Raw genomic sequence first — 14,360 nt, 5'->3', positions numbered from 1 at the left:
CAACACGCAGATAGGACCACTAAAGAACTCCTTGCAGAAAAACTGGTTTATTTAGAAAAATGACCCAGTGTTGGGACAGATTATCCCCGAGCGGCCGAGGGTAGTATATAAAAGAGCACCAAACCTGCGAGATGCATTAGTACACAGCTGCACAGTGAAAAATAAAAAAACAAGTAGGGATCAGTTCACTTGGTGCGGTTTCTGTACTGTGTGCAGGAACCGCACCAGAGAGGACAAAAAGAGAAAAAATCAGCAGGAAATTGTGTCGAGAGGAGGGAAGACCTATAAGATCAAAGGTGAAATGTCCTCTGAGACGATGGGGGTTGTGTACGTGCTGGAGTGCCCTTGTGGGTTCCAGTATGTAGGCAGAACCCTTCGGAAACTGAAGACCCGACTGCAGGAGCATATAGGGAACATTAGGAAGGGCAAAGAGGATCACAGTGTTCCACTACACTTCAAGCTAGCGCATGGTAAAAATCCAGCGGGCTTGAGGTTTAGTGGTTTAGAAAAGGTGGAGAGGAATTGGGGGGGAGGGGATCCTGTTGCTAATATCAACCGCAAGGAAGTTGGTTTGAAATATATATTAGGAACCTTGAAACCAGCGGGACTCAATGTTGAGTTCGATCTGAAGCCGTGTCTGGTGGAATGAAGAGAAATTGTTAGGGGTTATGTCGCTGTCACTATGGACCTATTTAGATCACTATGCAAGGGTAGTGGGTGGATTTCTTTGAGGCGTTGTCAAGGTATAAGGGGTTAAGTTGTAGGTGGGGGGGTGGTTTATCGCCGCTGTTCTTGGATGCCTTGTGTATTATGAATGAATTGAATATAGTGAGCCGTTACAGGCTCTGGGAGGTCATGTGATCGGAATGCTGCTACGTGCTTTTTTCATGAATGGAGAATAAGGGGTTAGTAGTGCGTGTGAATTATATGCTCTGTTGAGTTGATGTATTTTTCAATTTTTTTAAAATACCGCTGGCCCTTGCGGGCTTTAGGAATCATGTTCATTATTTCTATTGCTTGAGTTCTGTTGAACATCCAAAAAAAGAGAGAATTTAAAAAAAAAAATAAGTCTGAATTAATTGGCGGTCCTTGGAAGAGACCATGGCTCAATAAATACTGCACCTGTGAAGGTGCACACTATCGCCCCTGACGAAGCTGTACTGGCGAAACCTGGGTTGGGTGGATCTTTGATGAAAGCAATTTTTTTTTAGGCTTGAATTTTATGATATTTTGTAAGTACAATATAACCTGCTGATTGCGGAACTACCTGGTGGAACTTCACTATTTGTGCTATAACTTCCCTCTAGGGTGCTGTTGTACGTGAGTGCACTAGCCTCTGGTTACCGATTGCTTGGCTACAAGGTGGATTAACCTGAACATTGGAAAGAAGGGTCTGAGATTGGAACTCTACACTCATAAGGCAGCGTGATCAACATTTACTGGAACTTTGGCCATCATGGATCAGCTATAGGAGCACTACAGTAGATAGAGTAGAATCATCAGTAGAATTAAGAGGTGCAGCCTGAACATAAGAACACCGAACAGGACTACAACTCCTCTTCAAGACAGGAACCAAGAAAACAGCACTAACTACATCAAGAAAAGCTATTATCCAATGCTAGTAATGTCTGGTTAACTACAAATTCCCTTGGTGGTCAGTCAGGTGGTGGGTAAATGAATTACATCTTAGTGCAGCTGTTACTTACCACACTGCGCGCACTGCACTAAAGTGGGGAAAAAGAGCAATATTACTGTCTCGTGAAGCACTCACTGCTCAAACCTTTGTGTTTAGACTGCGATACAACTATTTCAAAGAATATATTTGTGCCTATCAATTTAATACTTAGCAAACAAACTGTTATAAACTTATTATACTGATGCGTTTACTTACGATACCTAAATAATCGACCTATAACATAGTCTCATCATATGAAAAACAGAATAATCATACATACAGATACATTGAGAACTGAATCACACTGCACATGCCGCACAAAAGTAAGGAAAATATATTATTGACCGTCTTGTGAGCGCTTATTATATGAACCTTTGTCTTTGGAGCCTGATACAATAACTAGTCAAAGAAATACATATGTGTGCTTACTAATTCAAAATTTAGTACAAACTGATGGTTTTACTTTAGGGCATCAAAATAATTGATCTACAACAGCCATACTGTCATTAACCGGAATAACCATACAGACTCAGTGAAATGTAACCATACACAGATAAAAACAAATACACGCGATAAAAACTGAGCAACTGAACGCAATCGCAAACAAAACTGACTGAACTTGCTTGCAAAATGGTGCGAGTTTTCATGAACGCATCCGAACCTAATCCGTATTGTTTGTGACCGTGTACAAGAAGCCTAAAGGTTTTATTGATAGTTTTTATACAAAATAACTAATATATCAATTGTATACAATGAACAAGATATCAAAGTGCAGCCTTGAGAGTCAAAATATTTATTATTTAAAATTAATATATTGCCTTAGGCCTAGTGTAGTGGCTAAGGGTTAGAGGCTTGAGAAAGAGCACCATATTATCGCTGCATCCCTTATGATCTTTCACTTAAAGGGGTTATCTAGTAATGAACAAAATATCAGGATAGGTCATCATTATTACATGGGTGGGGGTACCCCGGTAGTCCCAGTACCCCCTCTGATCAGCTGTTTCAGGGAGCCTCTGCGCACACCAGAGCTCTGGTGAGTGCAGCCGACTCACAGCAGCTCTCCAAGCACAGCACCATTGTACAGTGGCTGTTCTTGGTACTGCAGCTCAGTCCCGTTCACTTCAATGGGGCTGGGCTGCAACTAGGCCATGTGACCAAAGTACAGTGATGTCACACGGTCTAGGAAGAGGCTGCAGTGCTCATAGAGCAGTGGCCTCTTCTAACAGCTAATCGGCAGGGGTCCCAGGTGTTGGACCCCTGCCGATCTGATATTGATGACCTATCCTGGGATAACTCATTTAACATAACCTCATTTATATCTTACCTAGAGCATTCCTTTAGGTAATATTTTATTTATTTATTTATTTTATGCACTTATATATCGCTGCTATATTACATAGCGCTTTACAGACATTAACATCAAGCTGTCCCCAATGGGGTTCACACTAAGTATAGTTTTTATACCTACTAGAATTAAAGTCAAAGGCTATGGACACTATTGAAATGGGAAAAAGTTATTTTTATATATTTAGTGAGTACTGTATGCTACAAAATTAAGGCTGCAATTTTTTGTAATTTGTTCATTTTTAGACACCCTGATAAGCAGTTGACAACCTTCTCTCAGCATCACACTGGGCTCCTATTAATGTGTCCCTACCAGTAATTCATGCCGAATGTAGGGTCTGTGTGTCCAGGATGCTGTTGCCTTCACTTGCTGTAATTTACTAGCACAGCTTAATTCTTGAGCTTCTTTCTCATAGTGCATCCCATTTGCTATTTCCTCTTCTGTGTGCTGACTTTGACATCTGTGTGTGTGTGATCCCTCTCCCTACAGATTCTGCAGTGAGTTCTCTATGTTGTATCTCTCTTCTCATCCTTAAGAATCTTTCTGCCCTCCCACTGGAGACTCTTGGTTATCTCTTTCTCTCTACTACAATTTACTCTGCTGTGTATAAAACTTTCTAGTATATCTAATACTTACAGAGGAGAGTAAAAAGCGGATAGAGACTACATCAGTCCTGAGTCACTGCCTGCTAAGAGAAGAGTGCAGTTGGACCTGTCAGAAAAGGCAGCACAGCCACAGCTATATAAAGGAATTGCACACACTCTACAGCACCACAATGTTATTAACTGTTTAATAAAGACAAGTTAGAAAATTGCTTGTTTTGCATCCAGGAAGCAAAGAAACTGTAAAATACCAAGATCACAGGTCTACATAGTTTAAGTAGTCACTGTTGTATTTCTCCAATACTGTGATAGAATAGACAATCCAATTAGGGTAATGAAGCATTTAAATAACTGCATCGTCACCTTTAATCTACCATAACCATTCAGTTGATGTATTTACATTGTACATTGTACATTGAACATAGCAAGACAAATCTAGCCAAGAAAATTCTATATCCATTACAGTAAATGATTCCTAAAGATGATATTCCTATCATGTAAGCCCATGGGGAGAAATGTATTTACTGAAAGATAATGAGATGTCCCACAAGCAGAGCATCATGCAGCAAGATAGCATACAGTGACAGTCTGCTTAGGAAACACTTGTGTGATCCATGCTGAACAAACCAAAAATGGCTACAATTAAATTGGCACAAACAGTGAAGTGATTAGAACCTGGCACGCTGGGTCAATGATGAGAACTGTACAGCTTTCCTGTGCCAGTTATTTGTATTCCAAATGAAAGTAAAGTTACGGTTTCAAAATTATCATGTAGCTGCAATTTTTATCATAAGATTCATAGATACATGTAATTACCATATATATATAAAGTACAGACCAAAAGTTTGGACACATCTTCTCATTCAAAGAGTTTTCTTTATTTTCATGATTATGACTGAAAATTGTAAATTCACACTGAAGGCATCAAAACTATGAATTAACACATGTGGAATTATATACATAACAAACGAGTGTGAAACTGAAAATATGTCATATTCTAGGTTCTTCAAAGTAGCCACCTTTTGCTTTGATTACTGCTTTGCACACTCTTGGCATTCTCTTGATGAGCTTCAAGAGGTAGTCCCCTGAAATGGTTTTCACTTCACAGGTGTGCCCTGTCAGGTTTAATAAGTGGGATTTCTTGCCTTATAAATGGGGTTGGGACCATCAGTTGCGTTGAGGAGAAGTCAGGTGGATACACAGCTGATAGTCCTACTGAATAGACTGTTAGAATTGGTATTATGGCAAGAAAAAAGCAGCTAAGTAAAGAAAAACGAGTGGCCATCATTACTTTAAGAAATGAAGGTCAGTCAGTCAGCTGAAAAATTGGGAAAACTTTGAAAGTAAGGGCTATTTGACCATGAAGCAGAGTGATGGGGTGCTGCGCCAGATGACCTGGCCTCCACAGTCACCGGACCTGAACCCAATCGAGATGGTTTGGGGTGAGCTGGACTGCAGAGTGAAAGCAAAAGGGCCAACAAGTGCTAAGCATCTCTGGGAACTCCTTCAAGACTGTTGGAAGACCATTTCAGGGAACTACCTCTTGAAGTTCATCAAGAGAATGCCAAGAGTGTGCAAAGCAGTAATCAAAGCAAAAGGTGGCTACTTTGAAGAACCTAGAATATGACATATTTTCAGTTGTTTCACACTTGTTTGTTATGTATATAATTCCACATGTGTTAATTCATAGTTTTGATGCCTTCCTAGTCATGAAAATAAAGAAAACTCTTTTAATGAGAAGGTGTGTCCAAAATTTTGGTCTGTACTGTGTATATATATAATTTTAACACATTTTTCAAATATATGAAGTATAAGAACATCAACAAATAATTTAAGCTTTAACTATGATATAACTTTCAGAACTTTGATATGAACATGTACCTCTGCAATGCGCACTGTATATGGCTGGCCATGGAAGGTAGGTGCATTGTCATTGACATCCCCAACCTGGATATTTACTTTGCCTTTAATAACCTGAAGATTGACCACAAGTAAGTATGTTAGGTTATGTCTCTTCCAAGTTTATGATTTATATTTTTATATACAGTATATCGAAAACTTCCAATAACTTGGCAACTCCAATCACTCAGCATTACTGGAGCCAAATATTCTGACACATTATTATGATTAAAAACACACTAATAGATACTGGGGAGGGGGATTTATTATGCCACATATGTCACTTTTGTGGTGTCAGAAATTCACACAGTCACAGTTTGTCACACGCTTTTTTTGTTGCCGCAATATTTGTGACTTATCCCTCTTCACACCGCTTTTCACAAGTGGTGTGCAAATATGGCATGGTGAGGGGGCAATGTAGCATGTCTGGCACATTTATCTTAATTCAAGTCAGCTGCCATAGATATGTCAAACGGCCAGTGGGAGGATGTGCCAAATCTATGAAAGGTGTGCGTCTCTGCATAAACTTGGCGCATCCTCTGGTGGTGCAAGGCAAAGAAAATACTGATTTTGCTGTCCCTCTAAGTTTCTCTTAGCTTCATAGAATCATACTTCTATATGCCTAATTAATTACATAGGACATTTGACAACAAGGGATGGTCTCATCTGGAAATCCCCTTTCACTATGCTTTATGCCCCAATTGAAGATGGACCAGCAATCTGTTGTAGGGCTCTTTCACACGAGCAGATGCCGTGCGGGTAATCCGCTGCGTGAAAGAGTGCCAAGCTACGCTCTGGACAGATGAGACACGGAGCATTAACATGATTGATAATGCTCCGTGCCTCTCTGTGACCTTTTTACTACAATATCATGGTGACAACTTTATCTCACTGTGATTATGTAGTAAAAAGATCACTGAGAGGCACAGAGCATTGCTGGGTTGGCAATCTTTCACGCAGCAGAGATTACCCGCGCGGCATCCCCTCGTGTGAAAGAGCCCGTATGGTCACTGCAGGGAGATAGGCATTACCAGCAATTTAAATGAATACATGGACAGGCCAGAACAGAGCAACAGACACGGTTTGAGAACACTTCTTCATCCTCACTTTTAGAGGATAGTCCTGATTGAGGGATTATTTATGAGTTATTAAGGTATAGGAAATGGCTTGTCTTAATTAATAGACTACAGAAACATTTTAAAAGCATTTTTTTATTATTGAATTGTACTTATTTTCCAGTTAGTCTTTCTTAAACATTTTGAACCATTTGTCCTCTGCCGTCAGCATCTTTTCACCTACAATGCTGGATATTTTTTCTCTGATTGCTCTTCACTGCTTAACAGGACATTGTCCACTTGTAGCATCAGTGCAGAATAATTACACAGTTAAGTAAATGGGATGAGCAGTTGCAATTACACTACTCTTCACAACAATCTAGGTGGCATGAAGTTAAACAATGAAGAGTATGCAGCGCTTGCATGAGCATCATTGGATGCCCGCTGATCTGTTATTGATGACTTAACCTGAGGATAGGTCAACAATATGCTATCACTGTACATCCCCTTTAAATGAGTGTTTTTGAGATCTCAGGAATGCAGAGATAAGGACCAGTCTGAGCTGCCAAACAGCATCTCTGAATGGATTTTACTCTGAATGCATTAAAGTAGGGATCGACTGATTATCGGAAGTACCAATATTATTGGCCGATATTCAGGATTTTGTACGTTATCTGTATCGGCATCTAACCTTGCCAATATGCCGATAATGCGTATAAAGCGAATACTAGTGAGCGCTTCTATTATGGAAGCGTGCACTAGTATGCATCGGGTGCCAAGAGCCGGGAAGAAGTGCAGCAAGTGCTTCCGATACTCACCCTCTCTGGTCTTCTTTGATGAGGCCCTCGCTGCCCTGTCCTGACCCCGTACAGCGACAGGACGTAGTGCGCGCACTATGACCTGACGCTGCACGCTGTCAGGTGACAGTGCAGCGCGGGCCGGAGAACACAGGGGAGATGAAGAGGAGCCGCGGTGCAGGAGAGATGAGGAGTTTTTTTACTTTATTCATCTGAGGTCTGTTAGGGGTTAATAAAGGTCTGATCTGAGGTCTGATAGGGGTTAACAAAGTCAGTGAGGAGGGGGGAAGGGGGATGGTGTGGAAATTGCCTTTGGCACTAGTATATTATAAATGTAAATTATAAATTGACTACCATCTAAGGGCTTTATTATTTATAATTTACATTTAGAATATACTAGTACCAAATGCAAATTTCCACCACCTCAGTGACTACCAACTAATATAATATATATTATGAGATATAAAATATAGGTATAAATTATCAGCTAACAGCCTGAAAGTTCACAGGTTATCGGTATCGGGTCTAAAAAATCTATATCGGTCGATCCCTACATTAAAGGTGAAAAGTTGTTGGCTGCAGAGGATGAATGATTGAAATCACTGAATGAAAATTAAAAGAAAATGTTTAATAATGACCAAATGGTAAAATGTTTAAGTCCAAAATACAATAAATACAATGCAATAATGAAAAAAAAACTTATATGTATTCAAATCTGTCAATGGTCTTTAAATATATTCAAGGATTTGTTTCAAATTTTAATATAGTTCTAAGAACTTTATAAGATTATCTAAATAATAAAAGTTGATTACCAATCCATGACATTTCATCCTTGCATGCTAAGAGCAAGAACACCTACACTAGTGCTAAAAATGAACATTTCACAACCTTATATTTAATTGGTCATATTGGTTCCAAGAGGTTCCTGCTGGCAGCGCTTATACCCAAGATATTACAAATCATTTTTCTCCGCCCCTTCCATCACATCTCCTGTTATCTTGTCCTGTTTCACCAAACATAGATTTTTATGTCATGAAATGAAAAAGTCATACATACCCCCTGGCTGTCACTGACAGAAAATTCAACTGTGAATTCTGATTTAGTCTGGAATGAAAAGGAAGACAAAATAATACGATTAGAAATAGTGTTTATCTTCTGATGGCAGTGCTTTGGATTTTAGCTAAAAGCATAATTACATGCAAAACACCAGTGGGAGAGGGGCAAAGGAGGAACCAGAAGTACAATTACAGATGGCGCTCAAATATACAGCATTGTTCGCATTTCAATTTTAGCCAACACAATTACCTTCTGAAGTATGCTCTTAATCATAGCAAATTAATTGTATCAAACTAATTATGCTGGAGTAAAAGAGTCTATGGAAGTTTAGCATTGTGACATTCCCAAGGATCCATTCTCAGTAAAATTTAGCCAAAGGTCTAGGTTGACAACACATGATTTCAAACCATTTTTTCCCCTGTTGATTTGGTTATACATCAACAGCTTGTATAAGGAAAAAAAAAACATTCCTCTAGCTCAACTCCTTAATTTTTGCACAATGCTAATGTTTTCTAGACTGTCCTCCTAAAAGACTCCCCCTCCTTTATTCTCAGTCATTCTGTACACTTTTGAGTATAAAAAGAGCACAGTGCCACTTATGTGAATTTCCTGAAACACAGACCCCTGACAAATGAGGACATGTCCATCATATAAAAGAAACATGGTTTTCTTGTGCACGTCCTTTAAAACACATTATTTTCATTGGATAATCAAAAAATGCCAATCATTTTTATGGGAAAAGTGTGTGGACTTTTATAGCTGTGATTTCTATATTCGTGCTCACCTTGAGAGACATCATATTGAAAGCATACATGTTGCAGAACATGCAGTACACTAAATGTCAGCTCGGAGTTGATTAGGATTCTATATTTATAGAGTACCAAAAACACCAAAAATAGGAAGCAGAAAATAATTACTTTCATAAATCTTAAAATTTTAATTGCTGTCTAAAGATGTGTCTACCTTCACCTTTCCTTGAAATTGGTTAAAGGGGTATTCTGGTTGTTAAACATTTTTCCCTACCCAAAGGCTACAGGATAACTGTTAGATGAGTGGGGGAGGGGGGTGGGGGTTCAACTGCTGGGACCACCACTTCATGAGAAATGATACCCTGGACCACTGAAATAAATGGAGCTGTAAGTTGGACATGCAAACTGCCACTCAACTCTATGGGAGTTCTGGAAATAGTCGAGCACTGTACTTGACTGTCTCCGGATCTCCTGTATAGATGAATGGAGTGGTACTGTGCATGCTCGACCTGTTGCATCATTCATTTCAAGAGGCTCTGAGGGGCACCATTACCATGATTGGTGGGGGTCCCAGCAATAGGACTCCCACTGGTTTAATAGTTATCCCCTATCGTAGAGATAAGCAAATCGATTCTACACTAATCCAGTTTGTTACAAATTTCTTAAAAAATTCTGTTTCTGTTTTGGTAATTATCCCACGCAAATTGATCAAAATGGGGTCTGACATTTAAGATATTGGAATACAGGGAAAATGAGCAGATGAAGAAGGAGAGTCATATCATCCTATTCTGGAAGTTTGCCCATAATGCCTTGCCAAACATGAGGGACTATAGCTGTCAGGTCACTAGATGCATTACATGCACTATACAAGATTCCAGGCAGGACCTGCCATGCTTTTCTGGGCTTGCACATTGGAGAGACGGCACATCTGTTGGACAGAGGAAAAAATGAATCTTAAAACACAGACTACAGCTAGTTTAGAGTCAGAGAGGTTATTTCACAGTGAAGTCAATAGCTAGTTGTATACTTATGTCAGAGAGCTATAGGTTTTAGAGGCAAGAGTCGCTGTGTCATATTGTATAACTTATGTAGGCCTTATGGAGGCTGGTTTTGTCAGACATATGTCAGACTGCTTATGTTACTGTTCAGTATTTAAAGCTATACTACTACATTTTTCATTTTCATAAGCATTAAAAAATCTATCTAAACAGCTTTTTTGTTAGCACCTGCTACTGCTTATCCATGGCCATATATATCTCTATCACTTTGACATCATTAATGTTCTTTTGACATTAGAGATCTTGAAACGGGTGATACATGAATAGAATTTAACAGCCGGATCAATAGGAACCTTAAAAGGGAACTTGTTAGGTTGAACGTAGTGTCTGAGCCACAGGCAGCATTTTACAGAGCAGGAGGAGCTGAGCAGATTTATATATAAAGGGTCATTTATTAACATATATACCTTTACCTGCTTATTTGGATAATAGGGACTGGCACTCAATATGTGGGTCACAACATCAGCTTTTAATATTTAAAAATATTTAAAAAATGGGACATATGTCTAAAAGTGAATACATGGTACATAATACATCCTACATAAAATATCCCCCTAAAAACTCAATAAAATTGCCACTTGTCTAACGGTCCTAGATGGATGACATGTGCAACTAGTTCAAATTGGAAAGTCCATGATACAAAATTCCAATCTGGGACAATGTTGATGATACAAAATTCCAATCTGGGACAATGTTCCTTTGAATACCAGCAATCAACGTCCGGACAGTACTGACTTCTTTCGAGTCTGTGATTCAGATCTCGATAACATACAATCCGCCAATTGTGGCGTTCAGTCTTTCCTCACCATAGTGGGTTATGTGCGGTGGTCACAGGCTGTGGAGAGATATTGCTTACCGGTGTCTGAAGATAACCGGCCCTCTCGTTCACCTGCTTTCCACACCGTGCTGCTGTACTTACTTCCGGCGTCCTCGCACTCTGTTCTAGATCACGTGTTCCTGCAGAGATATCGCGGGACTTCGTTACTCTATTCCGGTATCTGATGTGCTAATGCTCATAGCAAGATGGGAGAAAATGGAGCGCTCCAAATTTGAAAAGTCAATCAAATGATCTTTCTCATGTCCGGATTAACACTTGCAGCAGGGATTTCCACGCCAGACGCGTTTCGAGGACTTCACTCCTCTTCCTCAGTGGAAGAGGAGTGAAGTCCTCGAAACGCGTCTGGCGTGGAAATCCCTGCTGCAAGTGTTAATCCGGACATGAGAAAGATCATTTGATTGACTTTTCAAATTTGGAGCGCTCCATTTTCTCCCATCTTGCTATGAGCATTAGCACATCAGATACCGGAATAGAGTAACGAAGTCCCGCGATATCTCTGCAGGAACACGTGATCTAGAACAGAGTGCGAGGACGCCGGAAGTAAGTACAGCAGCACGGTGTGGAAAGCAGGTGAACGAGAGGGCCGGTTATCTGCAGACACCGGTAAGCAATATCTCTCCACAGCCTGTGACCACCGCACATAACCCACTATGGTGAGGAAAGACTGAACGCCACAATTGGCGGATTGTATGTTATCGAGATCTGAATCACAGACTCGAAAGAAGTCAGTACTGTCCGGACGTTGATTGCTGGTATTCAAAGGAACATTGTCCCAGATTGGAATTTTGTATCATCAACATTGTCCCAGATTGGAATTTTGTATCATGGACTTTCCAATTTGAACTAGTTGCACATGTCATCCATCTAGGACCGTTAGACAAGTGGCAATTTTATTGAGTTTTTAGGGGGATATTTTATGTAGGATGTATTATGTACCATGTATTCACTTTTAGACATATGTCACATTTTTTAAATATTTTTAAATATTAAAAGCTGATGTTGTGACCCACATATTGAGTGCCAGTCCCTATTATCCAAATTTTTCCTTTACTCTGACTGATTGGGCGATCAGTCTTTGACTAGAGCACCTTGACCATACTGGGAAAGGGGGTGAGCTATCCACAACCACATATTTTCAATTTTCTTTACCTGCTTATGCCACTTTTCCGAAGGTGTGGGCGGGGTAGTTGGCGGCTGGCAGGGCCATCTCATTTATCATTTTCCATGCCACTCTCTTTCATGGAAAATGGCTTAAATATTTTCCAGCAAGGGAGCTGGTGTAGACTTAAGTCTGTCACATGGCCTGCTGAAGAAAGCGCCAAACTTATGTAGAGACCTGTGCCTCTACATAACTTTGGCACTTCCTCCAGCAGCACAGAGGGACTTAAGTGCAGCATGGAGAATGCTGATCTTAATACATGTTCCCCATAGTTTTCTGGGAAAAGATCCAGTAAAACTTGTAATTCATTCATTTAAATTCCTGCTATTCTGGCTTTGAAGTCAAGGAGGAGGTCCTATCAGTAAATTGACAGCTAGCTCTGTATACAAAGTCATAGAGGGAAGGCCGTCAATCACTGATAGGACCTCCTCCTTGACTTCAAAGCCAGAATAGCAGGAATTTAAATGAATAAATACAAACTTTACTGGATCTTTTCGCAGAAAACTATCAATATGCTTGGGTTCCCTGCTCAATCCCATGCTGCCTGCAGATTATTTAGCATTTTCATGGTAACAGGTTCCCTTTAATGAATTTCAGAAAAGTCACTCATCTCTAAACAATGGTTTTGTTTCAACTCTGATTCTGTAATTTTCCTGTTATTTCTTTTGGAAATGCTTGAATAAACTGGCAACTGGGAGTTAACCATTTCCTTTTCAATAATTTGTGTCTCTATGTTCTCTAGATAGTTTGTTTGATTTTAATACTCAGTGGGGCAGATTTTTCATTTATTTAGGGTGTTAGGGTACTTTCACACTAGCGTTTTTTTGAATCCAGCAGGCAGTTCCGTCAACGGAACTGCCTCCCGGATCCGGCAAGCCGTGCACAAACGGAAAGCCTTTTTTTCTGGATCCAAGATGGATCTGGTGAAATACTGGATCTGTCTCATCCGGTCTCATGCGGAATACCAGATCCGGTATTTAAAGATCAAACGCAAAAATAGCTCCTCCTATGTCCTGGTGGATGCGCAGACCGTAGAATCGGAGATGCAGAATTTTCTCAAACACTTGGTACCGGAACCAGCATTAATACATCTCTATGGAAATGAATGCCAGATCCGGCAAGTGCGGTATTGTTCCGGGATTTTGGCCAGAAAAAATACTGCAGCAGCTGGGGTATTTTGTCTGGTCAAATACCGTACAAAGGACGGAACGGAAGACATTCTGATGCATACTGAACCGATTGCTTTCCATTCAGAATACATTAGGACAAAACTGATGCGTTTTTTTTCCGGTAATGAGACAATTTACCGGAAAAAATAATGCTAGTGTGAAAGTACCCTTAGACGCTTCGCTCAACATCAGAAAAGTGTATGGTTTAAGATGCAATAATGTGCACCAAAATTGCAAAATTATGACACTACATTTTGACACAAAGTAAGCCAATAGGTGGTATAAACTGAAAATATAATGTCTAATGGTTTACCAGATTAATTATCCAGCAACACATTCTGTGATAAATCTAGTGCATTTTTACACAGTTTAGTCTATGTTTGCACTGTTTAACCCCTTCACTACCGAGCCACTTTTCACCTTAAATTCCAGGCCGATTTTTGCAAATCTGACATGTGTCACGTTATGTGGTAACTTTAAAACACTTTTACTTATCCAGGCCATTCTGAGATTGTTTTCTCATCACATAAATAAATAGTTATTACTTTACATTCCCCATATGTATAATTCATGTTTGGATAATTTTGTGAATGACATTTTATTTTTTGGGGACGTTAGAAGGCTTAGAAGTTTAGAAGCAAATCTTGAAATTTTTCAGAAAATTTCCAAAACCCACTTTTTAAGGACCAGTTCAGGTCTGAAGTCACTTTGTGAGCTTACATAATAGAAACCACCCAAAAATTACCCCATTTTAGAAACTGCGCCCCTCAAGGTATTTAAAACTGATTTTACTAACTTTGTTAACCCTTTAGGTGTTCCACAAGAATTAAAGGAAAATGGAGACGACATTTTATCATTTCACTTTTTTGGCAGATTTTCCATTTTAATAAAACATTTTCCAATAACAAAGCAAGGGTTAACAGCCAAACAAAATTCAATATTTATTGCCCTGATTCTG

At 39.6% G+C, this 14,360-nt stretch overlaps 1 protein-coding gene across 1 annotated transcript in view; it reads right to left on the bottom strand.

Moving 5' to 3' along the window:
- The window catches only part of CDH23 (cadherin related 23), a 1,196,655-nt gene that overhangs the window by 1,115,976 nt on the left and 66,319 nt on the right, over positions 1–14,360 (bottom strand). Inside the window, exons 3-4 of the mRNA XM_040438415.1 lie at positions 8,430–8,477; positions 5,504–5,596 (exon numbers count right to left, since the gene is read on the bottom strand). Coding sequence (XP_040294349.1) covers positions 5,504–5,596; positions 8,430–8,477 — 141 coding nt within the window. The remainder of the gene's footprint in view (positions 1–5,503; positions 5,597–8,429; positions 8,478–14,360) is intronic.

This window comes from Bufo bufo, chromosome 6 (assembly GCF_905171765.1).
Source record: "Bufo bufo chromosome 6, aBufBuf1.1, whole genome shotgun sequence".
Classification (NCBI taxonomy): domain Eukaryota; kingdom Metazoa; phylum Chordata; class Amphibia; order Anura; family Bufonidae; genus Bufo; species Bufo bufo.
Note: the sequence above shows the minus strand (reverse complement) of the source record. Positions and strands in the feature narration are given on the sequence as shown.